The sequence below is a fragment of the Clupea harengus genome, unplaced genomic scaffold (assembly GCF_900700415.2).
Source record: "Clupea harengus unplaced genomic scaffold, Ch_v2.0.2, whole genome shotgun sequence".
Classification (NCBI taxonomy): domain Eukaryota; kingdom Metazoa; phylum Chordata; class Actinopteri; order Clupeiformes; family Clupeidae; genus Clupea; species Clupea harengus.
This window is the reverse complement of record NW_024880464.1, coordinates 67-24,945: the sequence shown is the minus strand read 5'-3', so window position 1 is coordinate 24,945 and position 24,879 is coordinate 67. Positions and strand designations below refer to the sequence as shown.

The 24,879-nt window shown below is 46.0% G+C and overlaps 1 protein-coding gene across 2 annotated transcripts; it reads left to right on the top strand.

Annotated features, from left to right (window-relative positions):
- Nucleotides 1–1,597: 1,597 nt before the first annotated feature.
- On the top strand, nt 1,598–23,638 carry LOC122132207 (rho guanine nucleotide exchange factor TIAM2-like). Of its 2 annotated transcripts, XM_042707032.1 has the most exons (14): nt 1,598–1,776; nt 1,917–2,755; nt 3,301–4,419; nt 7,411–7,903; nt 8,596–8,768; nt 9,711–9,935; nt 12,992–13,177; nt 13,794–13,940; nt 16,512–16,568; nt 20,424–20,591; nt 21,544–21,648; nt 21,801–21,879; nt 22,003–22,092; nt 22,224–23,638. In XM_042707032.1, exons 3-14 carry the CDS (start codon nt 3,310–3,312, stop codon nt 22,598–22,600), a joined length of 3,210 nt encoding a protein of 1,069 aa, XP_042562966.1. In that variant the 5' UTR covers nt 1,598–1,776; nt 1,917–2,755; nt 3,301–3,309; the 3' UTR covers nt 22,601–23,638. The 2 variants fall into 2 exon arrangements, with proteins under 2 accessions (XP_042562966.1, XP_042562965.1); XM_042707031.1 differs by lacking the exon at nt 1,598–1,776 and having other exon boundaries at nt 1,786–2,755.
- Nucleotides 23,639–24,879: the final 1,241 nt, after the last annotated feature.

Sequence of the window (24,879 nt, the reverse complement as noted above, 5' to 3'; positions counted from 1 at the left end):
GGTAGACACATACACACTTTGGTACACTCACAGGAGTTAAGGTAGACACATACTATAGTGAACACAAACATCATATTCTCATACATGCACATACACACTTTGGTAGACACAATACACACTTCACTCATTTCATGTTCACAGGCACTTGTACGCTTAATACAGGCACACATACACACACAAACACACATCACACACTTTTAATTCTTAGGTATGCAAGTGCATGCAAACTGTGCTGTGTGTCATAGGATCACTAATCCCTAATCAAGGGATCCTGCATGAAAAGAAGACATGGGAGTTTGCAGAGATAGCGGGCAGGGTCACTGACACAGTTTGGGGGTTGATAGGGCTGGTTCCTCCCTACTAGGGAGCAGATGGCTCCATAGAAAGACAGACCAAAGTTCACTGCTGGAGTGCAACAGAGTGTGTTGAACGCCATTTCTTTGTAATCCTTGGGCCAGGGATGGACAAGGTTGCCCCCAGTGAGTTACCCCAAAATGAGGGCTCAGCCTCCGGCAGACGGATGTCGTCTGGTGCTCGGGGAGAGCGCTTGTGTGTTTGTGCCTCTGAGTCCTATTCACAGTTGTAGCCTCCCCTCTGTGAATAGCATCACTGTGTAAGGGGCAGCCTGTTTCTGTGCTAGCATTGTATATGAGAGCAGGCATTGTCCTGACCTTCTATACGCTAACCGAGGCAGTGCCACAAGCTCATTTGTCTGTCCAACAAGCCCTCTTTCTTCCTGCCTTGTTTGCTTCCCAGTATGTGTGGATGGACCCGGCTTTTCCCTCTTTTGGGCCACGTTCGACCTGTGGCACCACTCATTCTTGATGCTAATCAGAGAGACAGGAGGTCAGCTAGGGGAAGAAATGGAAAGAGCTGGGCAAAGGGTGGCAGATGTTTTCAAAATGCATTCCCAGGGTGCTAAGCCCGTGTTTTCCCACAGTGGAGGGCATGGAAGGTTGCCACTGGCCTGGTGGAATGATCAACTGCGGTCAAGCATGGCAACGCATAAGCTCTCACTTTGTTGTTCCCCCTCCCATTCTCTTTCTGGCCTAACACTCTTTCCATCTACCTCCTGCTGGCTACCTTAAAGCCACGTGGTCTTTGGAAGGTCTTAAGCTGGGAAGCGAGTCAGATCTCGTCAAGAAAGCTGCTTAGATACTTGTGACTGCCTTATCATGGAGGTTTTCTATCAACCACAATGCTTTTTTTTTAGGCTTTTTCGCTTTTTGTGGTTTGCCTACACGTACAGTTGTTAAATAATTAAGGTCCTCAAGTTTATTGTACTAAAAATGTGAGTACTTCCTTGTGCTGAGTAAGCAATGGGCTGGGTAGATGTGTGCTCCCAGACATCGGCAGTGTCATAAACAGGGAACATTTGATATTACCCACATGTTTGTCTGTATCTCAAAACGTCATGATTTTGTTTAGTGATTGTATGTGTATTGTTAATGATTGGAATTAGCAGCACCTGGACACTACAAAAAAAAAAGAAATGCATATTTACTTCAACACAGCAAATTAGCAAAGATTTGTTGTTAAGCGGAAAACTGGAACACATGAGAACATTTTGTAATATCTTAGAAAAGTGCAGAATTTGCATGATTTTAACGGAAATATGAAAGTGGGTTTTTTAAAATATAATCCATATTTCCATCAACATAAATTTGACATAAATCTGTAAAGTAGCTTAACTGGTTGAACTTATCTAACAGAAGAATTACTTTAGATATGTATCAAACTAGTACCAGTATCTTCTTGAGATGGGAGTTGGTGAAGGTTCATGTATAGTGAACCAAGCTCTGTGTACAGTATTGAGTTGTATGAGAGTCAGGATGAGTTGGCGAAGGTTCATGTATGGAGAACCAAGCTCTGTGTACAGTATTGAGTTGTATGCGAGTCAGGATGAGTTGGTGAAGGTTCATGTATGGAGAACCAAGCTCTGTGTACAGTATTGAGTTGTATGGGAGTCAGGATGAGTTGGTGAAGGTTCATGTATGGTGAACCAAGCTCTGTGTACAGTATTGAGTTGTATGGGAGTCAGGATGTCTCACGAGGGGAGGGCCAGTCTGGTCCTGAAAACCTCTCTGGCCACGACTTCATCTGGCATCAGCTGCTCGACTAACTTGGCAGTGCAGAGCAAAAGTTCCCAACAAAAAAAAAATCCAAAAGAATTCCAGCGTTTAAAAATAAACAGCAGCCAAACTGAAGACAGCTTTAAAAAAACGTTTTTCAACCGACTGAGTAAGAGGTCACTGAGCTCTGTGGTGAGGGAAAAATGCATGTCATGCTTAGAATTGAGAAGGAAATCAAACTTTCAGTTTAGAGCTGTGGAACTACCAATCTCCTGTATCTGTACATGAGTTTGACCTGGTAGAGTTCAGACCCCATTTGAAGGCATTAGTCTGAATGAGGCTGAAGAGCACTACAGATCCTCACAATTCAATCAACTTGGATAGCTCTGCATAATCAGAATTATTGATCATACTAATGAACGGACTACAATAGATGTGTTCCAACATGATGGTGATTTTTCTTAGTATGGTCATACTAAATGTGTTTTTATAGGAATGTATATTGTGCTTTAATGAACTGTTATGTTATGTTGGGCCAATCTATCTTCTAAATCTGCGTTTCTTCCCTTCTTTTTGTGTCTTCTTATTTCTATAGATGAACCTGTTAAAGCTTGAAGATGCCTTGAGAGGAGTAGAAAAGACAGGATGGTTCTAGATCACTGAGCAGAGAGAAAACAGACCAGGTGAGTACTGGAGTGTGGAATATGGAAACAAGAACAGAATCTATAGGACAAATGTGCTCTGATATTTTTAAAGGTCAAAATCTGTCCATGTCTGTCCATATATCATAATTGATTTGTTAAGATGTAATATTTTTTATAACGATTTATCTTACGACCCCAGTCATCTGACATCGAACCTACAATAACTCAACTCACTTTGAGAAGCTATCCATTGTAGTGAGATTTTATTTTCAGTAGTCAAAAGTCGTGGGGACGAAATTGGCGATTCCAAAAAGTGATCGGGACGTGTCCCCAGTGTCTCCACCGTATATGGTGCCTATGGAGGACACACCATATTTAATGTATCCACTTGGTCTTGAAGTATTAGGATTTGGGATTTGAATTCAAATGAGGCCCAGCTCACACTGAACCAATCATTCAGGCTTTAAAAAGCTGTGACCAATTGGAGATCAAAGCAAAGACTGTTGTCAGAGGACAACTCAATGCTGAGGGGCAACATGCACGTCACCCATGAATATCACAGAGCATGGCTTTCTTTCTTCCAGAGAGACGGCATGGGGAATTCTGAGAGCCAGTACAGCATCCAGGGTCCGCGGGGCACCAGCATCGTCCTTCCAGGGAGACAAAAGCCCTTTCTAAAGTTCCGCTCCACCAAAGACGATTCGGTGTCTCCTCACGGCTGCTGGAGAGTTATCCCAGGCGCTTCTGCACACAAGTCTAAAGCTGTTGGCCGTGGCTGCCTCTCTCAGCATAAGGGCAGTCATCCCTATGTCCCCCGACATTATGATTACATTACTAAAGGAGTGAGTGAGGGGGCCAATGGGGGTCTGTGGCGTGGCTCCCACGATCGCCTGGCATCAGAGGGCCACCTGGTGTTATCATCAGAGAATGGTTATGGTCATTTTGAAGATGCCACAGAAAAGGGCAGGCGTTACAGTGAACATAACGGGTACGTGACGAACGGGCACCAAACACCCGACAAAAACCCCTCTCCAGAGTCACTGGAGGAGCAGAGCAGCCCACGAGTGGTTATCAAAAAAGATGGCAGCCTACGCGTGGAGTTCACCAACACCACCAATCCTTTACTGCTGGACGAGTGTGCTGGGCCTGTGCAGCTGCTCAAGTTCTCCCCGAATGTGGATTCAACACCCAGCCTCCCTGGGGTCACACGCAGACATGACCCGCACCATGGAGCACCCACGGCCTCCAGCTCCACCACCAGGACTAGTAAGGGCAGCTCTCTGAGCTCAGAGGGCTCTTGGTATGACTCCCCATGGGGAACCGGAGCGGAGCTGAACGAGGCAGATAGTGTGTCTCCCACTAGACCACATGACAGCACAGGGGATAGCCAATCAAGAGTGTCAGATCAACAGTTACTGTACCGTGACCCCACCATGGCCGTCACCTTCAACACCACCAAGGACCTGCCCCTTGGGTTCACAGATGAGCTGCCGACCAAACACCGGGCCTCCGTTGTGTCTGTGATGGAGGGGTCCACAGAAGAGGAGTGTCCAGAGGGGAAACAGTACTCCTCCATGACTCTGCCCTGTCGCAAGGTCAGGCCTGGCCCAGACGACACCATCAAGAGGGAGTCCATCAAGAACCGGATGAGACGCCTCAGCGACTGGACTGGGAGTTTGACCCGGAAAAAGCAGAGGAATCAGGTAATTTAAGGCTTACTATTTTACTTTAGTCATTTATATCAGATATTTTCAAAGCTCAATCAGGGATTGTCATCTTTGTTGTATGCTGTGTGGAAAGGGCCCCAAAATATGGCCTCTTTGGCTTTTACACGGCTGTCTTATTTCCTGCTAGAACATTACATCAGGGAATAGTTTGAATATGTTTAAAATCTCTTCAAAGAAAAATGAAATGTACACAGGCTTTCCCCTCACATTAGAGGAAGTCGGTCATGCAGTATCTGTATACCATACAAATCCAATATTTCCGGTGCTTATATTCTGTTGATGTATGTACTGCAGTGCACCATTCTCAGATATGCGCAAACAATCTCTAGTGTGACCGAGGCGAGGTCATGTATAAAGGGAGCCGCCCACACCCTGTCGGTGGGACTTGGCACGGCCAGGTTTCGCTCGAGCCGGGATACTGTCTGTTTACTGGCGTCTCCACCAGCCTCACTTCCCTACTAGTTAGGGAGGGGACCCGAAAAGAGCAACCACCTGACAGGTTCTTGGCGGCCCACTTTACCTGGGCGGCGTGCCATTGTGGCCCAGTATTGCTTTGTCAGGAGCGGAACACCATCCCATGTGGGGCACAATATTTTCAGCCACAGAAGGCCAGCTGTCAGAGTGGTAGGAGCCGTGGGGCTCTGTCAAATGAAAACCGTGACCCGCTGTTCACTAGAGAAAGACACAGATGACTAGAACAGTCCGTAGATTATCATCAAGAGGATGAGCGATAGAAGGCCAGGGACTTCCTTTATTTGGCTATCCTAAATTTGAGGGCAGGGTTTAGTCCTTTGCCCACCAACCATGACTTCTCTGCAACCCTCACGTTTAACAAGAGGGTGCTGGAGCTCCAACCAGTTGGATTTGCCGGGCTGCGCCAAGGAAAGTTTTAACCTTACTTGCTGTCATTGTTTTGTATTGTCTTTGCCTCAGCTTGTGCTATGAAGATTCCTGTAATGTGTAGTGTGAGGATATGTATGTTGTGTCACGAGGAAGCGGTCTGTACTGTGACTGTAAAATGAAACCGCTTTAACGAAGAAGAGAGGATGAGAATAGCTGCCGTGTTAACTGCTGGCAGAGCTGCCTGGAGATGGAGTAGAGGGGCGTGTTTGTGTGTAAACAGAGCCATTCTAAAGTGGCTCGGGGACGGGGAGGGTTCGTTATCGATATATGATATGACTGATGGGGAAGGGTGGCACTGTAGATATTCCACTGTGTGATGGGTGGAATGCGGGCTGAGCTTTAAAAAGATTAGCTTAAATGCACCTTGCTCTTTGCCCGTCCCTGTAATGCTGTTTCATGGGCGTGTTATTTATCTTATCAGACCTGCGTTCCAAATCCTCGATCTTAATTAGCATCTAATCCGATGAACCTCTTATGCAAGGGTTGTCATATAAGATGATGTTACACTTTTATTTACAGCCCTTAAAATGAGCCATTTCAAAATATCGGCAAGTTAGTTTTAAATGAAACCAAATGGCTGTAATCCTCTACTTTTGCATTTCATGTGATTGTGTTATTCTATCTACCTGAGTGTGGGTTTTGTTTATTTGCCATCATAAAGCAGATGACCTCAGATTGACCCATGAGGCTCACAGTGTACAAACTGGTGTGTCTTGTTTTGGGGCCAAGAGAGAGGTGTGCTCTGCCGAGATGTCAGTTTCAATCATCTCACAAGTTCTTGTTATTCCGTTACCTGGTGACAATGTTTCCTTTTCAAAACTCTAGTGTTAGACTCAATGCAATGTAACAGCATCCTTTTCCCATTTCTTCAAAAAAAACTGTCATGAATTAGTCATTTATCAGCACAGCATGCATGCTTACATACATTTATCATGCATTCATAAATCCTCATCACGCAAAATGGATCATTTAAAATAAGGTTTTACAGACACAAAACCTAAGCATTTTGAAAACAGGCATTTCAGGTTTGAATTAGGCTACAATCAGGTACTTTTGTGTGAAATAGTTCAAGTGACGTGACGTGACGTTTCTTGAGCTTTTTATTCCCCCTGAGCTCTGAAGGTTTAATGGGGGTTGTTCTGTGCTATATGACTCTCTACCGGCTGGAAGTATGACGCTACACAAAGCCTGTACCTGTTGGTGCTAGGTTGGGGGCTCCACCAGTACCTGGCTCTTACCCTATCATTGGTCCCAAAGCCCCTTCGTAATGAGTGAGGGGTATGAGGGTGAACACAGGGTTAGCAATATATCACTCTAGATTTGGACTCCTTTGGAAAAAGAGACTTCTGTCCAGCCGCCATTACCTCACACCTGGCTCCCACATCTCAGTGCAGGGGTCAGTGGGTGCCCTCCGATGGGGATGGCCGTTCCCTTCCCATTAATAAAAGGCAGCTGTTGGCTGGGTAGGCTGAGGTAAAGTTGCTGTGCAAGGGCACTTGTACTCAGTGTGTGTTTTTGAAGTGCACTCGTCCATATTGAGCAATGGGGAATCAATGGTCTAATTTAATGGAGTGCAGGTGGGCTTTCATTCGTCATAAAAGAGAGCAATCTCCAGAAGTGGATTACAATGCACTCACGACCTGAGAGTCATTTCGGATCATTTGGACCCTGGAGATGTCAACATGCCCATATATTATGTTGAAGGGACATGGTTGAGAAATATAAATTGTAATTCTTTTATTATGAGGGACTTTTCCAAGGAATATAGGCATACAAGCCTTCGATCTTCTTTTTCATATAGGTTACAGTTCAATCTTTTAACTGTCTGTGATCAAAGGAAAAAGCTTTTGATTAAAACCAGTATAAAACCCTGATGAAAAAAATATCCGTTTACAGTTAATGACAATTCTATTAATGACGAGTCTAATCACTGCACAATTACTGCTAATGACAGTTCAAGAAGGGATTCAGTAAATCAGTGGAAGAAACAAGTTTAGCAAACAGCCAGCATCCCATGACTAAAATGAACACTTCCCCTGTCCTTTCTATTAAAACCCCCTTTAGGAGCCAAGGTACAAAGAAACCAGTGAGTGCTTTGACAGTGGTGTGGATGGCCTCACTGCCGACACCAGCTCGCCCTCTCAGGTCTCCAGTCTCCTGGGGTACCCTAGGGGCCCCTCCAAGCCTCGGTCCCGCTCGCGGTCCCAAGCACTGCCGTCTCGGAGCGAATCAGCCGGTGCTCTGCACCAAGGGGCCGACTCCTTGCGGCAGAATATCTACGAGAACTTCATGCGGGAGCTGGAGGCCGGACGGAGTGGAGGAGGACTGGGCGGTGGAGAGGAGCTGCAGGAGCAGTCCACAGAGGGGACGGAGGAGACCAGCAGCGAGGAGGCGCGGGGCTCTCTGGAGCAGCTGGACCTGCTGTTTGAGAAGGAGCAGGGCGTGGTCCGGCGGGCGGGCTGGCTCTCCTTCAAGCCCCTCATCACCCTCCACAAGGACAGGAAGCTGGAGCTGGTGCCCCGGCGCAAGTGGAAGCACTACTGGGTCACCCTGAAAGGTGAGCCATGCAGCCGGGATCTCCCACTCTGAGGCCCTGTGGTGTGCAGCACAGCGCAGTTTTACTGTCAGACTCTGTCCTTGGGTAAATCTGTCACCTCAATTTCAACTGCTGGAGTCTGGCTTTGTGTCAGTTATGCTTATGGGAATTATACATGCCTAAGTGGATAATCTGACGGTGAATGACCTACACTCAAGTGATTATGTGTTTGGGTATGATGGTGAATGAGTCTATCAGTGTGTTTACTGTTCTTGGCACAATACAGCCAAGACAGTCTGTGGCAGATAGAGTGACTAGACTGTTAGTATACCATAACTGATCTCCACAATTTCCAAGCTGCTAACAAAGGCACAGGATTCGTCTTGAAAACAAAACGCAAAAGACATCTATACTTAATAAAACACATCTCATTTGAGGCTTTTTAAATTCACTATTATAAAGCCGCAAAGATATGGACTGATATTGTTACTAATTGGATAACATTTCCCATCTTAGAAATCCATCTCAGTCATCTTTATGGATGATCTAACAGAATACCCCCTGCTTCATCTAGGATTCGCTGTATCAGACCCAAGAAAGATGGCTCTTTCAAGCTGGGAAATATCTGCACTTGAAAGTCCTTGTTGAACTCCCCCCATTTCCACTGTTCTTTCTCTTTATATCGCTTCACCTTCTCACCCCTCCTCTTGCAGGCTGCACATTACTCTTTTATGAGACCTACGGTAAAAGCTCTTCTGAGCAGGACTTGTCCCCTCGCTATGCCCTGTTAGCTGAAGACAGCGTCGTCCAGGCGGTACCTGAACACCCCAAAAGAGAGAATGTATTTTGCCTCAGCAACACCTATGGCGACGTCTACCTCTTTCAGGTATGTTAAGTGTCCATTTCTCACTCCAAAAATAGAAGACTCTCCCTCAGCTAGATAGCTGCCTTTAAATATTTACAACGTATTTGATAGTGAGGAAGAGAGTAGATAAAGTAATTTAGGTATCTCAAAGAACTTTTATAATATTTGTTCTCTTCAGCTTCATATAATCACCATCTTGAAGGATTTTATGTGTCATCCTGGCCTGCTCCCTATCATGCGAAGTGGTGTTTATGATCTCCCCAGAAATGAGGAACAGAAGTTGTTTTTCTGTGTGTATATTTCTCCTCCTTGGTATGTGTTTGTGTTCTGTGGCTGCTTGGCTTTCTTGCCTTGTCAGCAGTGCATTCTTTTGGGATGCGTTGCGAGCTTTGTTTTCACGATGAAAGCATTTGTGCAGATTGTTTGGAAAATGGTGTTTATTGAATTAGTGCAGCTCCCTCAGGCTCACATTAACATGTTTTTATGAGGACATACATTTGACATTTTTATATGTTTTTGTTCAAGGTCATAGCTAAGTTCTTCCCTTCTTTGAAAAAGGTTGACAGACTGGTTATATGTGTGATTATAGGCATGTCACAATATAACCAACATACATGATGATCATTTTCAGAACTTGGTTCATCTTGTTCAGAGTAGTGTCAGGAACATTCCTCTCTGTAGCATGTTAAAACCAGCTAAGTGAAACATCCTCTCCCAGTGTAGCGGAATCTCTCATTCTCCGATTGTACATTTGTGCCGTTGAATAGGATGATCTGTCTGTAGAAATAACTGGATTAGGTGATGGTTGGATTCTCACTTCACACTTGTCAGCTCAAACCTCCCTTTTAAAGAGTAAGCCTTGTAGCTTCTCAGACGTTAAGACCGGCTCACCATGAGCTTCTGCTGAAATGTCTTCTATTTAGCTCCAGCTTTTATTTCGCTTTATTCTCTCCCCAACCTCAGGCCAGTAACCAGACCGACCTAGAGAACTGGGTGACAGCCATCCACTCGGCCAGCGCCTCCCTCTTGGCCAAGCGCCAGGGAAAGGAGGACACCCTGCGGCTCCTCCGGGGCCAGATCCGTGGCCTCCTCCAGAAGATCGACATGGACAGCAAGATGAAGAAGATGGCTGAGCTGCAGCTCTCCATAGTGAGCGACACCAAGAACAGGAAAGCCATTGAAAACCAGGTGAAGGGTCATCACTCGTTCAAAATCATCTTGTCCACTGGCCCCCTAAAGAGAAGGCCTGATGGTTGAGTCTTTCACAAGGGCACTTCTTTAAAAACATGTTCACGTTCAAAAACACATCAACATGACCTAGTTTCAGTGCTGGTGCTGGCATAGTGATTTGCCTCAGCATGATTATTTGACTCCAAGGACAGTTTTGGAAGGTGTTTGCTTGCAATGCTCTCTGTTTGTCATGGATCAGCAACCACACAGACAAGCCATCAATGTCTGTGTTCACCTTTCACATTCAAAGACAGCAGCCTGTGGTAAACTCTCTATTGCAATGCAAACAGCGCTCAGGATTAGATTCAGAATTCTATTAAATGGCAAATGAATGATTAAGGCCTATTCATTGGTTTGGTTTAGTGACATATAGATACATATAGTATAGAATGCACAGGTTTTGCAGATGTTTCATTCAACATGTTAGAGGAGTATAATTGCTGAAATAAGGATCACTGCATTGCTAGAGGTTTGCTCTGTTAATCACCCCCTATCTGCCCCTCACTCAAACCTCAGGTACTCTACCAGCGTAGTTCATAAACTTTGATTTTATAGTGTGGCAATTAAGGCGGGGTTAGGCTGTCCCGCAGAAAGCATACTTTCAAAGCACAGACCAAGCAGTTCCTCCAGCTTAGAGAAATGGAAACCTTGTGCATTTTAAGAGCAATTATCCTTATAATGGAGTTGCTTTATTCTCAGTTTATGCAAAGTTGTTCATTTTCCAAATGTCTTTCAATGAGTCCTTAACTTGACAGTAATTGACTTTACTGAGGATGGAGCACATATTCAATGTGAGTATGGTGTATGGGGGAGCTTCAGCATCAAATATTGAGCTGTGGTGCACAACCCAGACAGGATTTGCCCTGATTTGGGTTTTGGAATATCAATGAGGCAGCTTGTAAGTGCATTTCATCTCGCTCGTGTCTATTCAGTCAATTTGACTTGTCAGCAAGGCTGTTTTCTCGCCATCATGCCCAGACATTTCCCCCCTGCAGTTTCCTCTTAACAATCATGGCACTGCTGGACAGGAGTGTCTGAAGCCAATAGTGAGGTCGGGGGGGGGGTAGGGCGGGCCCAATGAGTGTCTGGAGCCAATACTGAGGTCAGGGGGGGGTAGGGCGGGTCGAATGAGTGCCACAGAACTGGATGGATGATGAGGGAGTAAGGGTGGGGGTGGGGCATCAGGCAGCTGATGAATGGATTTAAAGGCTGTGTGTCGGAGGTGGGGGCAAATACCATCTACCTCCCAAGCATTCTTTTCTTTGATGTCCTGTCCCCTTGATACAGTGCCAGTGGGGCATAGTGAAGTCTCCATGTCGCAACCTTGAAAGGAAATAGTGGTTATTTGCCATTTACAACAATTAAGCATATGCCTTTAAAATGAACTAGAGGGCAGATGCCTGAAAGACAAATGAAAGGCACAGGCTATCTGAAGGGAAAAGACACATTCCTGCCTCCTTTAATGGCACTGAAAATGGGTCTAAATAGCGCAGTGTTGAGGCCAGATGGATGCAATATGTGGTGACTCCACCAGTGCTTTCCCCGTCTGAGTGCCGGCCCGGGTTGCCAGTGCCAAGCAGAAAGGGAGCGCACTGCGTTCTGCCTGATTCTGTGCTCATTTCAGAAGCGTTCACAGCGTGCCATTATGGGGCGCTAAAGGCATTTGCTCAGGATGGTTCCTGCCTGTAATGATGGTAATGAGTCTGCCCTGTTTTGTTCGTAAATTACCATGCCTGAGATGGCATTTCAAGCAGTTTCTCTCCGTTAATGACTGCGGAGGCATTGTTTTTGCTTTTACCTGTGTCCTTTTTCCTTCGCCGCCGCGCCGGAGAACTCATTGCATTTGCAATGCTCATGGGGCACGGAGCTTCAAAGGTTTGGAAACGGTTGTGCAGCCTTTAATTGCCCTGAGCTGAGTATCGAACCTAATCCGCCTCTTCTTTAGGGAGGGAGATGAATCCTTTGGCTGACACCTTAATGCCAGCCCTCTGATAAAAAGCCTTCTGTCTCGGGCAGAGTCTCCCAGGAGATCCCTATTGTAAGGGCGGCCCAGCACCCATTGTGATGCGCAGGTCAGCTGATTGGATTTACCAAAGCACAAGGCCTCTGTAAAACCTTAATGAGGGCCACACCGGTTCCCCGTAAGCTATCTCACCCTTAGCACGGAGGCCTCTGGTCTAATGATCCCATTAAAAGGCTTTTTAGCCCTATAAGTGACAGGGAACAGAGCAGCCTCACCAGCGGAGGTATTAATAGGGCAATGGAACCTCATCATTGTGGGGAACGGTTTATGTTGCTCCGGAAGAATCTTGTGAATTTGCGTTTATCTTTATGAGAGAGATCGTACTGTTTTATGAAGTGAATGGCTTTTACTTTGCTGATGAGTCCCAGCGAACAGCACATAGAGCAGACCCTCTCTGGTGCAGTCTCATTTAAGAGACCCCCCACCCCACCCCCACCCCTCCAGTCAGCAAATAAATAAGCAAGCTCTCAGTGTAAATACGGTGTGAACAGTTGCTGCACTGTTTTTTGTGTCTTAAGAGCGCTGTGTTGTTTCTAAGGGAGGGGGGTTGAGATGATTGTCTGCAGCCCAGCCCCCCCCCCCCCCCCCCACCCCACTGCATGACTTTTATTGGCTGGGATGACTCAGATGTGAGGATTAACCATAAGCTCCCCCTCTGCTCCTCCCCAGTCAGAATGCCAGTTCTCATCCCCCCCCCTCCAACCCCCCTCAGTGCCAGATCAAGCCCTCTTTGCACCCTCAAGTAATTATGCCTCCCTGGAATGCCTCCCTCCCCCTCCATCTCAATTAAAAGTTCCTGTGGTTCACACTACCCTACACACCAACACGTACACACCAGCAGTGTGGCATCTTCTTTGTGTTAACTTCAGTTACCTTGTGTCTGTGTTCAGCGTGTTTGCACTCCCTGTGTAATGCCTGCAGAGGGGAGGCAGTGCTATAGTGTCTATGTTTCCCACTGACTCACATTGATCTGCTTGTTCCGTCCCCACAGATTCAGCAGTGGGAGCAGAACCTGGAGCGCTTCAACATGGACCTCTTCCGCATGCGCTGTTATTTGGCCAGCTTGCAGGGCGGGGAGCTGCCCAATCCCAAGAGCCTCCTGGCCACCGCCAGCCGCCCCTCCAAAGCAGCACTGGGCCGCCTGGGGATCTTCTCTGTCTCCTCCTTCCATGCACTGGTCAGTACACAGCCAGGGCTACTCCTGTCAGTGTGGAAGGTTCCAAAGGTCTCAGTGTAATGTGTTCTGATCACTGGTCAGTACACAGCCAGGGCTACTCCTATCAGTGTGGAAGGTTCCGAGGGTCTCAGTGCAATGTGTTCTGATCACTGGTCAGTACACAGCCAGGGCTACTCCTATCAGTGTGGAAGGTTCCGAGGGTCTCAGTGCAATGTGTTCTGATCACTGGTCAGTACACAGCCAGGGCTACTCCTATCAGTGTGGAAGGTTCCGAGGGTCTCAGTGTAATGTGTTCTGATCACTGGTCAGTACACAGCCAGGGCTACTCCTATCAGTGTGGAAGGTTCCGAGGGTCTCAGTGTAATGTGTTCTGATCACTGGTCAGTACACAGCCAGGGCTACTCCTATCAGTGTGGAAGGTTCCGAGGGTCTCAGTGTAATGTGTTCTGATCACTGGTCAGTAGACAGCCAGGGCTACTCCTATCAGTGTGGAAGGTTCCGAGGGTCTCAGTGTAATGTGTTCTGATCAAGGCTACTCCTATCAGTGTGGAAGGTTCCAAAGGTCTCAGTGTAACGTGTTCTGATCACGGTTGGGTTCTTTTTTTCCTCATTTCAGATCTGTTCTAGAGATGAAGCCACGTTACGGAAGCGCTCAATGTCTCACTCCCAAAAAGGACGTAGCAAACGGGGGATCTTCTCCTCTCTCAAGGGCCTGGACCACCTGACCAGGCGGGGCCGTGAGAAGAGACCCTCAGCCTCTCAGGTACGTTTCACTGTGGTCTCCTGCGTTGTGTCTCAAGACCAGAGCCTGGGTCTGTGCTGTAGGGTATGAAAGAGTTCTAATAGGGCCCAGGGAGATGCACTACTCCACTGCTACAGAGGTGTTGAATGGATCTGTGCCCATTGGATGCACCAGATGGGGTTTGGTGTGAAATCATCTCTCCTGCTCACAGCAAAATTCCATACCCAGGTGCAAATAACAGCCTTTTGTGTATCCTCTCTAGCTGATAATTATTGCCTTGAGTGAATCATTATTTATTTATGTCTCCTGTTCCTCCCCTCTGCTTCCCGTTCTAGAAAAACACCTCAGGAAAGATACTGTGCTCTTTTTAAGGACATCAAAAATATCTGGTGCCTATGTTGAAAGGCTAGGGGCTGTAATGCTGTTAAATGCTGTTTCCCTTTTTCATTGTCACTGACTCTAACCCTCCTTCATCACTGGACTGCGCCTGCTCGGTTGAGCTCCATTACGGACACTGTTTGGAGTACTGTCCATTTAGATGCTAAATGAAACCCATCATTATGATGAGCACTTCTTACGTGCTTTCAATTCATGACACAAAACTCTCTTTAATTAAATTAATTAAACCACTGCTATTGAAAATGTTGTTTTGTTGAATTCAGTCAATTAAGATCACATTGATATGGTTCATTAAAAACAAAAATCACATAACCACATGGTGGTGCCAGAATTTAAAATATGTACAGGAGAGCTGTATGCGGTGATTTCTAACAACTCCAAGTTTGGCCCCCACAGACCAGCTTGGTGTCATTTCTAGACCACATTTCAGTATAGCTGTTGACCTAATGGCAGTAGCCTGACCTCACGGTTGGACGACAGCACAACATTGCCATCAGGTGACCCCCCCCACCCCTTTCCCCAGGGCAACACCAACACATCCCCCACCCGTGGTCCTCCCTCCCATCCCTTCCCATCCTTGACATGTGTCATGTTATTGGAGATCCAGCCGGCTTGCCTAATGAGACCCAATTCTGTTTTGGCACTGCAGAAGGCTGAGGTGTGGAGGGAGATAAGCAGTGGGAGTGAGCACAAATGTGCTATGAATTATTAACAGCCATATGTGGTAGATTGCAGACTGCTGTACCATGCCCTCCAGCTACAAACAGATGGTTCATGTAAGGGCCTGTGCTAGGTCCTAAATATTAAATGGCCTTCACGTTCCTTTAGACGTCAGGTGCTGAGTCAAGGTGTTGCTACTTCCCCTCTCTTTTGTGATGGCAGCCATTTTTAAGGGATGGTTAATTGTTCTCAGCACAATCCCTTTCTTTCTGCCCCCCCCCCCCCCCCCCCCCTTTTCAACCCTTCCTTCAGTCATCTGTTCTCACACATGTGAAGTAGCTAGATCAAATGGGGGATGAAAGAGATTAACTAGAAATAGACCATCAAGCCTCGGTATAGATAAAGTGAAGCGTGGAGACGTGTAGCGTGGAAACGTGTAGAGCTTCTCCGTTGCCCTCTGTGTCCTTTGCCTAGGTGGGTTCAGGTTGACCGTGATCTGTAGAATAGAGTTGCAGACATCCCCAAACAGGTCAAGTAACTATCCATGCCCTCCACAGAAATCACTTACTTAAACTCTGCAAGGGAGAGACTGTGGTTGAGCTCCCCCCTGTCTCCAGCAATCTGATCTGGCATTACTCACAAACTCCCATATGCTTCCAAGGCACACTCACCAGCAAATTGCCTGGGCTTTGTAGCAAGCAGTGAGTCTCTAAAAGCACTCAGCTTTGCCGTGGGAACATTTAGATTTTCATTTATTCATTTAATAAAATGCTAATGGCTGTAGTAGATAATGACTTGAAAACTGTGTTTTGTACTTATGTACCTCTCGACCTACACCCTTGACTTGATTCTTGCGCAGTTGGTCAAGTTCTTTTTAATATTAGCATCAGTGATGACAGCAGGGTTTTACATTTGATCTGGATCCATCTGCTTTACGTCTCTCTGTTAGCAGCTGGTTGAGTCTAGATCTCTCCCAGCAATCCACTCATCTACCTTAATTCTCCAATCCAAATGAATGAGCCACTCTAGCCAGTTTTGGGAGCTGCAGGTATAGGGTCTTCCAGCATGGTGAAGCTCTCCTTCAGTCCAGAGCTGACTCAGAGCACATTCACTTAGTCATTCCTGCCAGACCGTTGATGGGGCTGAAAAAGCTCCCCGCCACAACAGTCTGGGGGAAACAGCAGGCAGAGAGGAAAGAAAGGCAGAGAGAGAGAGAGAGAGAGAGAGAGAGAGAGAGAGAGAGAAGGCAGGAGAAGAAACCTCATCCACCTCTCCACCCAAAGTAGACACAGTTCTTCCTTTCATCTGAATTCAAACATTACCACAGTGCCTATTACTCTCAGCATAGCCTCAAAGGTTCCAGCCAGGATAGAAATAGTATCAAAGCAAACGGCTCCTGCCAAGTGAAGTCGTTTGATCAAATACAAAATGGCTTCTTTTGGAGATGGTTATTGTTAACATTACCACTGGTCAACTCTAGCAGATGAGTAACACTTTTAATGAAGTTTCTTTCCTCCTCTGTCTCTCTTCTAGCTGTTCGAGAGTGAGGCTGAGACACAAGTCAACTATCTCCCACCTTACAGTTCTGACGTGAGTAAATGTGTATCTTTCTTGAAATGCCTTTCTGGCATATATAGAAAAGCTTGTATTTTAGATGAACATAATGCATTGGAACAAAGGTGATGGCATCTGACTGGGGATCATCAAAGAACAGCTACATTGTAATCACTAGCTTTACATTCTGGATTCAGCAGTGTTTGCTAGTATAATCACTTAGAACGATGTGTTCAACAAACATGTTAACCATAGTTTCTGGTGTTCTTTAATGAAAGATTTGAATCGATAGTCCCCTCTTAATCACACACACACTCTCATGGCCACCTACATAGGGAAAAAAAACACAGCACTGTTTTTTGATTTGTGAGCAAACAATGAAAGCTTGTGTAAGTCTAGAGATGGACATTGGCCAGTTTGTAGCTTATAGCCAATGACATGGATAGAGCATTCTCAAATCTGGCTGCCCTTACAAAATATATCTCACAATTCCTGTGAGTAGTGCACAGGTAGAACGTTTCTTCAGCCGTCTTAAACTATTAAAAACCTTTTGCATGCCAACATGGGCGAGGAGCGCCTCAAAACTTGCACTGTTTTTGATCAGAGAGAGAGAGCTGCAACATCTATATATATATATATAAGATGGTCAACAGGTTTGTGGGAATGAAACATCAACAAGTTGATGTTGTTTCACCGTTTCAGAATTAGGACAGCTGCAGTCTATAAATCGCCTACTTCAGTGTACAAACAGGTTTATCCTAGTAGTCCAGACCTTAAGGAACAAAGGTGTGTGCGTAAATTGAACACGCACTGTTCCACTGATAATTTGCACGTATCGGCAGGAAAGTGAAGCTCTACCCCTGATTGCAGCACTTAGACAAACGTTACACACAACTTCCATTTTTGTGTATCAATTCAATTATCATCTATCCACGGTGATAATGCACCTTGGTTGAGAAGCGTTATATTCATTGAAGTGAGATTTTATGTTCAGTTGTCAAAAGTGGTGGGAATGAAATGGGTTATTGTAAAAAGTGGCGGGGACATGTCCCCAGCGTCACTGACGCCTATAGAGAGGACTCAGTTCTCAGCCTTTGAAATCTGTAGAAGGAAATGTGCCCGTTGACCCGTTAAATTCTAAAAACTAAATTCTGCTGAAGTTCTCTATTCAACTACATTTCTTAGGGTCATACAATACAGTAGTACTTTTTACATAAGATAATTCCCACACACAAGTTCCTCATTGGTGGCAGCCTGGGTCACAATGTGGTGTTTCAGTGGACAGGATATCCGCCCTGAATCCTCTCCCCATTAGTTCTGGATCCTTGCACAATGGTCCGCATTGAGCCCGGCCGTGAAGTTGAATGTACCCAGTGTAAGTCAGAATGACTACATAGTGGGAAGAGAGTGCGAAGTTGCCAAAATAAAACGCCGAGATGCCTTTCCCCAGGAGTGCGTTTGAATGTGTCTTTGAGGGCTCTGAGGTCTTGTGTTCTGTGCCTGTGCTCATAGTGAGGCGACTCGGCCATCTTCTGAAAGCCTCGCAGGAAGTTACTGTCCCCAGAGACTGTCACATGAAATCAGCTCTGTTTTTTTTTTTCTTCTGCAGAAGAAACAGATGTGCTCTAAGCCGAACGCTCTTTTGAGTTGTCATTTCACATCTAATCCCTTACTTTTGTCTTTTGAAAGTTTTCCTGGAGGAGGACGCGCTTAAAGACTGAAGCAGCTCTGCAGAGGTTCAGCCTCCTCTTGAGTTCTGGCAGCCTAAATGGTTGGATGTGTTGCCGTGTGCCGGTGGCTTCCGCTTACTACCAGTGAATGTCCCCCTGTATTTCCTTGAACAGTGACTTTGTCAAAGCACAAGCACCACCCTTGGAAGACTCGACAGTCTGTCTCAGTCTGTTTGGCAGAGCACACTCTGTTCTTTATAATGGAGGAGACTCAAGGACTCCATCCTTTTACATGGTTGGGTTGAGTTCATGCCCAACACATTTCATTCCATCGCACAGAATTATTTAGTAGCAAATATCCAGTGTTAACAATAACACACACGCAAACATATTGAGATAAAGGTATGATAAAAGATAGTTCATATAGTAAAAGGATTGTGTTGTTTCAGTCTTTTTCCTAAAAAGGCAAGGTTGAATTCTTTTGACTGGTTGTTTATTTGAATATTGTGTGTGAATATAGTGTTGCTGGGAGACCATCTAAAAAGAGTGTTTCTGTAAAGTGGATAGTCCTGAAACAGTGTGCCTGTTCAACTTGTTCCATCTTTAGAAGGCTCTGGGCGGAGGATGGTAAATAAATTATTTCCTCTGTACAGGGGAAAGTCTGAAGCACAGGGTTTTGTTTTGATACACACACACACACACACACACACACACACACACACACACACCGCACACACACACTTACACACATCGTTGCACACAGAGAGCATTGGTCTGTGGACAACCTTGGCTGCACGTGTGGAAAGTGGACGGGGCACTTGCCGCTCTGCTGCCGTGGCTGAATGAATGAGCACACAGTAACTCAGCAGCTCCTGAGTCAGTGAGTGAGTGGGGCGAGAGGCATGCTGGTCACCAGTGGATACTTCCCCCTCCTCCCCTCCTCCCCTCCACCTCTCCTCTCCTCTCCTCTCTCACACCATCATGTCTGGACAGGCGGTGATGCCGTTATGCAACCGCCCCCCTGGAAAATGTTGTTTTCCCTCCCCAAAGAATCACCATGAGCTCACAGCCCAAGCTGAGTGGCTGTGCTGTGGACAGGAGGGCTGTAAGAAAGTGGTCTCTGTTCAGTAACGTCCAAACAGCGTTGTGTCACTTGGATAGAACATTAGGGAGCTCTGTTTTGGCACTTTATTTCTTTTGGTAATTCTCCCCAAATGGGCATGAAGGTGGAAAGTCAGATTATTTATTTGTTCAGTGCGCCAGCCATTTTCCATAAAATGTGGTCAAAGTGATGTTTTTTTTCTGGCGAAAGCAACAGCAAGTGTTTGTTAACAAACATTCAAGACTGTATGAAAGGATCGTGTCATTTATAATAATATCAAGCTAATACCAGTCGGCCCTCAGCCACAGCTAAATATATTGTACTAATGAAACTAATGGGGAGAGGATTCAGGGCAGATATCCTGTTCACTGAAATACCACATTGCAGTCCAGGCTGCCACAAATGAGGAACTTGCAGGAATGATCTCATGTAAAAAGTACTACTGTAGTGTGCGCTCCTAAAAAATGTAGTTGAATAGAGAACTTCAGCAGAATTTAGTAGATTTAGTATTTACTAAGTAGAGAAAAATATGGGATAATTGAGAATGTTTTGACAGTTCTTTTTTTTAAATACTCATTTACATATACAGTGATGTGTAAACATGAAACTGACTCTCAATGGAATGTTCTGATCATCAGCGAAAATACTGACTAAAACAAAGAAGTCTGCCTGACAGCAGAAGCACTGCATGAAAGATCAGCGTACCTCTTGATGTCTTGATCAAGTCATGGTTGTGTGTTGAGTCTATAAATACCAGTGCGGATGAAATGAGGTGGCAGTGCCAGTTACCATGATGAGAAACGGCATCTGTGCAGATGTTCCTCAGACTGAACATGTGCGCGCAGCACAGCACAGCACAGCACAGCGCTGCCAATTTCCATACAATCATTACCCACTACACCATCATTATAATCACCATACTATGAAACGACACTGGCCACCTTGTCAAATCATTTCTCAATGGTCCTTTGGGCCACAACTCGCATTTCACGTTGAGGCAATGCCAATTTTTACATTGGCCTAATGGAAGCATATTGATTTTTGATTTATTTGTTCTCTCTCATTTTTTTCTATTTTTCCCTCTCCCTCTTTCTCACTGTCCCTCACTCCTCATTGCAGAGACTGGACAGCCTGGCAAACCTGTACTCCATAGCACCACCTGAAGGCGGCCAGTGGAACGACAGCAGTGAAACCCAAGCCTGCATTTATATGCCAGACAACCAAGCGGTCACGGTGCCCTTGAGACGGGATCACATGGTGGCGGACGCCATGACTTTGGCCTGCAAGGTATTGTGGGAGTAATGAAAGTGATTGTGTTAGGATGACCTTCCCGTTGAGCTGAAAGATGGCGCCTGTGAGCGGGAGCGTGAGGATGATGGCCCTGAGGAACATATGGATAATGGAATGAAAACGGCTGAATGAGTAGATGATGTGCGCTTTGATAAATGAACTGCTCCCACTTTTATGGGTGCAGATTTAGCAGGGACATATGGGAGGAGGTGATTAGGAGCCCCACAGAAAAACAACTTCACACAAATATATTTATGATCTCAAATCTATCTTCTGTGTTTATATCCCTCTCCAATGGCGAAGATGTGCTTATGAAATTGGATGTGCTAGTGATCAGCACACAGCACGCACGCACACACACACACACACACGCACGCACGCACACACACACACACACACATACACACACATGTAAAGCTGGCCTGGACTGAGGCCTTGGCCAAGCCCTTAACAGCGGCTCATGGTGTGTGAATGACTAAAATAGATGACACACAGGTGCTCACTCTGTCACTTGCCATGTCCTGGTGTGTGTGTGTGTGTGTGTGTGTGTGTATGTTTGTGTGTATGGTGCTGTAGCTGTGATGCAGTGTGAAGTTTCCAGCCATGTTTGGCACCTTTCACACCCTCAGTTTCACACAGACTCACACACTCTTCACCTCTGTGACGTGTGGTCACTGCCCTGCCTGGTCCTTAGCAGGCCACTTGGGCTAAATGAAGAATCTCCTTTGTCATTTCCTGTCACCCACTACGCCAGAGCAGAGCAGATCACGAGCAGCTCCAAAACCAAGAATGGCTGATCTCTCAACAGCTAATGGGCTAAGATCACTGTAGTCTATGTTCTATTACAGTTGCATCGCAACTGATCTCTCATCAGCTAATGGGCTAAGATCACTGGAGTCTATGTTCTATTACAGTTGCATCGCACTGACAGATTTTCTCACCGTCACAGGTCAAGCACTTGGATCCCAGCCTGTACTTCCTGCGTCTGCGGAGGTGTGTGGGTCAGAGTGTGGAGGTCTGTGTGCCTGAACCAGAGGAGCTGCTGCAGGACCTGGTATGGGCCCCTCTCAGATGACTCTCTGTTACAAGACACGTAACCTGACTTAGTGCTTCAAATATTAAGAGACAGTGAGCTTGTAGGACCTCATCTAATGTTGTGGAAATGTGGCCCTAGCTGACCTGGGTGATTGTTACTGTGTGTCACAGCTGTATGAGGACCTGGAGGTCTGCCCCCTGGAGGTGTTCTCCCTGCACATGAGCAGACCCAGCAGCACAGCAGACTACGGTGAGTTCCCTCTATTCTCTAATACTGGCCCAAAGGAGCCCTGTTTTTGTCATTGGTTTTGCAAGGGTCCATTTTGAGTTTTGCACAAGCAGAGCTGATGTACTTCTTTTGATGTCAGTATAGGTTTCGCAGTGACTGGGCATGTTGACGTCCTGAACAAGAGCCGGATCTTTGTCAGTGAAGTGCTCCCTGATGGGCTGGCCTTTGGTGAAGGTAGTGATTCATGGATATGTTGGTGTTGTTTTTGGAAACAGAGAAGAGTAGTTCAAAAACTGATCATGAATGTTAGCATACATTTGTACTGTGCAAACGGCTAATTCTTTGTGTTTTTGGGTTGTTCTTAGGCTTGAGACCTGGGGATGAGATCCTGGTGCTGAATGGGCGCGAGGTGTCTTCTCTGGACCTGAGCCTGATCCAGAAGCTCTTTGCTGAGCACACGTTACAGCTCACCCTGCGGCGGGACCCTCCGTCTCACAGACGCTCCCCTGACGATGCCACACTTCCACCCAACATCTCCCATGCCCGGGACACCCTGCACAAACCCCACAAAGCCAAGTCCTCCATAGGTAAGATGACCCATCCACCCCCCACCCCACCACCGCACCCCCGCCTGCCTGCCCGCCGCGAAAATTCCTCTTCCCCCTCTAACCCCTACACTGCCAACACGTTCACAAGCAGCAGCCCCAGTCAGCGGCCTCACATAATCAACTCAAGGCCTTGACGTCAGTCAGCTGGATCGCCACAGCAGATTAGCAGCTTACTCAATTACCATCGAGTAGGGTGCCAACGTGAGGATGCACACATCCCAACCCGGTGAAAGAACATTTTGGCTCATTAGATTGGTTTTGGAAGTCAATCAGGATCCCTGCACTTGTTTTGAAGTCAACGTGAACTAATATTGGCAACAGATGGCCCAGTGTGTGAAAGTCAGACTCTTTTTCAGAAATGCTACTACTCATCCGAAGCTGTGGCGCACCATGCCGGCTGCCTAGTTTTCTAATAGTAACCTAGTTTTTTCACCGCCTTTAGTCGGAATCCACCCAAAAAAGACTTGGGTGTAAGTGTTTACATAGCGCTTTTTTTAACAGACACTCGCTCTCCAGCCTCAACCAGGACAGTGGTTTGCAACCTCATCGCTGACAACATGAGGAACTTGACTATCATTTTTGAGGAACTTGACTATCATTTCTCTTTGCACGAATACCTTACCCAGCAGCTATCAGTATCATTGGTACAAGGACTGAAAGCGAAAGGGTCACATAGCTTGAGCAGATAGGTTGTTGTGACACGTAGATGTTGGGAGACTTGAATGTATTGAATGCAGATTCAAATTAACTCTGTTTTCGACAACTGGAAGGTAAGAACGTCATGTATCTCAGTGTTTCCTTATTGCTCGAGGTACTAATATTAGGAAGACTAACATGGTTTAAAAAAAATATTGCTGTCTATTTTCCAGCATTTTTTAGTCCTTGTTTACTGGTAGGTATTTAAAGGCTATTTTAAGATTAATGTAAATGCAATTACTAGTATTATACACTTTACGCAAAACTTTTTGCTTTTCCCTTTGAAAACATTGCAGACATTTTCAGCATATAGAGTCTGATAGTTGGAGGCATACTGTTTAAGTAAGATAGTGACTAATCATGGGTCATTTTATAAGAAAACACAGGAAATTGAAGATAGAATGCCAAAACAACTGGGTGCATAGCAAAGAAGACACAGAGAAACTGCTCATTAACAGTGTGTGAAACACAGTTCACAGTTGTGGTCTGTTCCGGTTGCCTGTGCACCATGTCCTGTGCTGACGAGAAACATGTCAGCACTCTTGCCACCACAGTGTTAACGCTTCACAGGCTACAACTGCACAAGAATCTGCTAAGGGTCGCTTTGTGTCTCAGTTCACAACATCTCTCCACTTAGCGCTATTTACGGCAGCATATGCACTGCCAAATGATGTTTACCATTCGATTTCTTCTAATGAAACACTTCAGCTGCTGACGTTGTTGGAGCCTGATTTAAGAAAACTGCAAGCCCAGCTCTTTTTTTTTCCAACAGCAGTTTCCCTGTTCCCCTCTTCTTCTTCTTTTTCCTGATCAGCAGGCTCGGGTGTACCGCTGGGTGCCTGCTCTCTCTATTGTAGCGTATAGAACAGATGCATGCAGTGAACAGCTGTGCACAGTGGCTCTGCTGCAGCATCCTTTCCCTTAGAAGTGGTAGTTCCCCGTGTGCGCCTGTAGAGGGCGTGCTGTGTCAGCTGTGCTGGTCAGGGTGGAGGTGGCAGAGTGAGTGGCACTGGCCCCACTGATCCCAGGCACTGGCAGGCCCCGGTCTCCTGACTGATGCCCGGCTGGCACACCGCGGCTCCAGCTAATGAAATCACCCCCGCTGCGGGCTCACTTTAGCTGCAAAACATTGTGTGATGTGTTCCAAAGAGGCCCCGGAGGGCCCGCCTTCTATTTATAGTCCACTTCACAACAGCGCTTGAACTTAGAGGTCTTTCTCAGTCGAAACGTCGACATTTGTGTTGACAGCACTGTTTTTGGCTGCTCTCTCTCTCTCTCTTTCTCTCTCTCTCTCCCCCTCTCTCTCTCTATCTATCTTTCTATCTATGTGTATAACGTTTATGTCTGTCTGTCTATATAGGCTTGCATGGTTCTACATCAATCTATATATACAGTATATAGTTTTACTTTCCTACTCACTATTCCTTCCTGGCTTTCTGTTTACATGACTCTTCTTTTCTTTTCCAATGAGGGTGTATTGGAGAACTCTGGAGTCAGATTGAGTGGACAAATGCGGCAGCATCTGTGCCAAATAATGAATTTCCATCTCTGATCCAATCCCAACACCGTAATGAAACAGTGGCCTCCCTAAAGCTTCAAACCGTTTGACTGGAGTTTAACACTCGCGGCACAAATTAAATAGAGAACGTTATTATTTCCCGGCAGTTAGTTTTTCATCCATTCCCTGGTTTCCTGCGTGGCACCCGTAATGCTATCT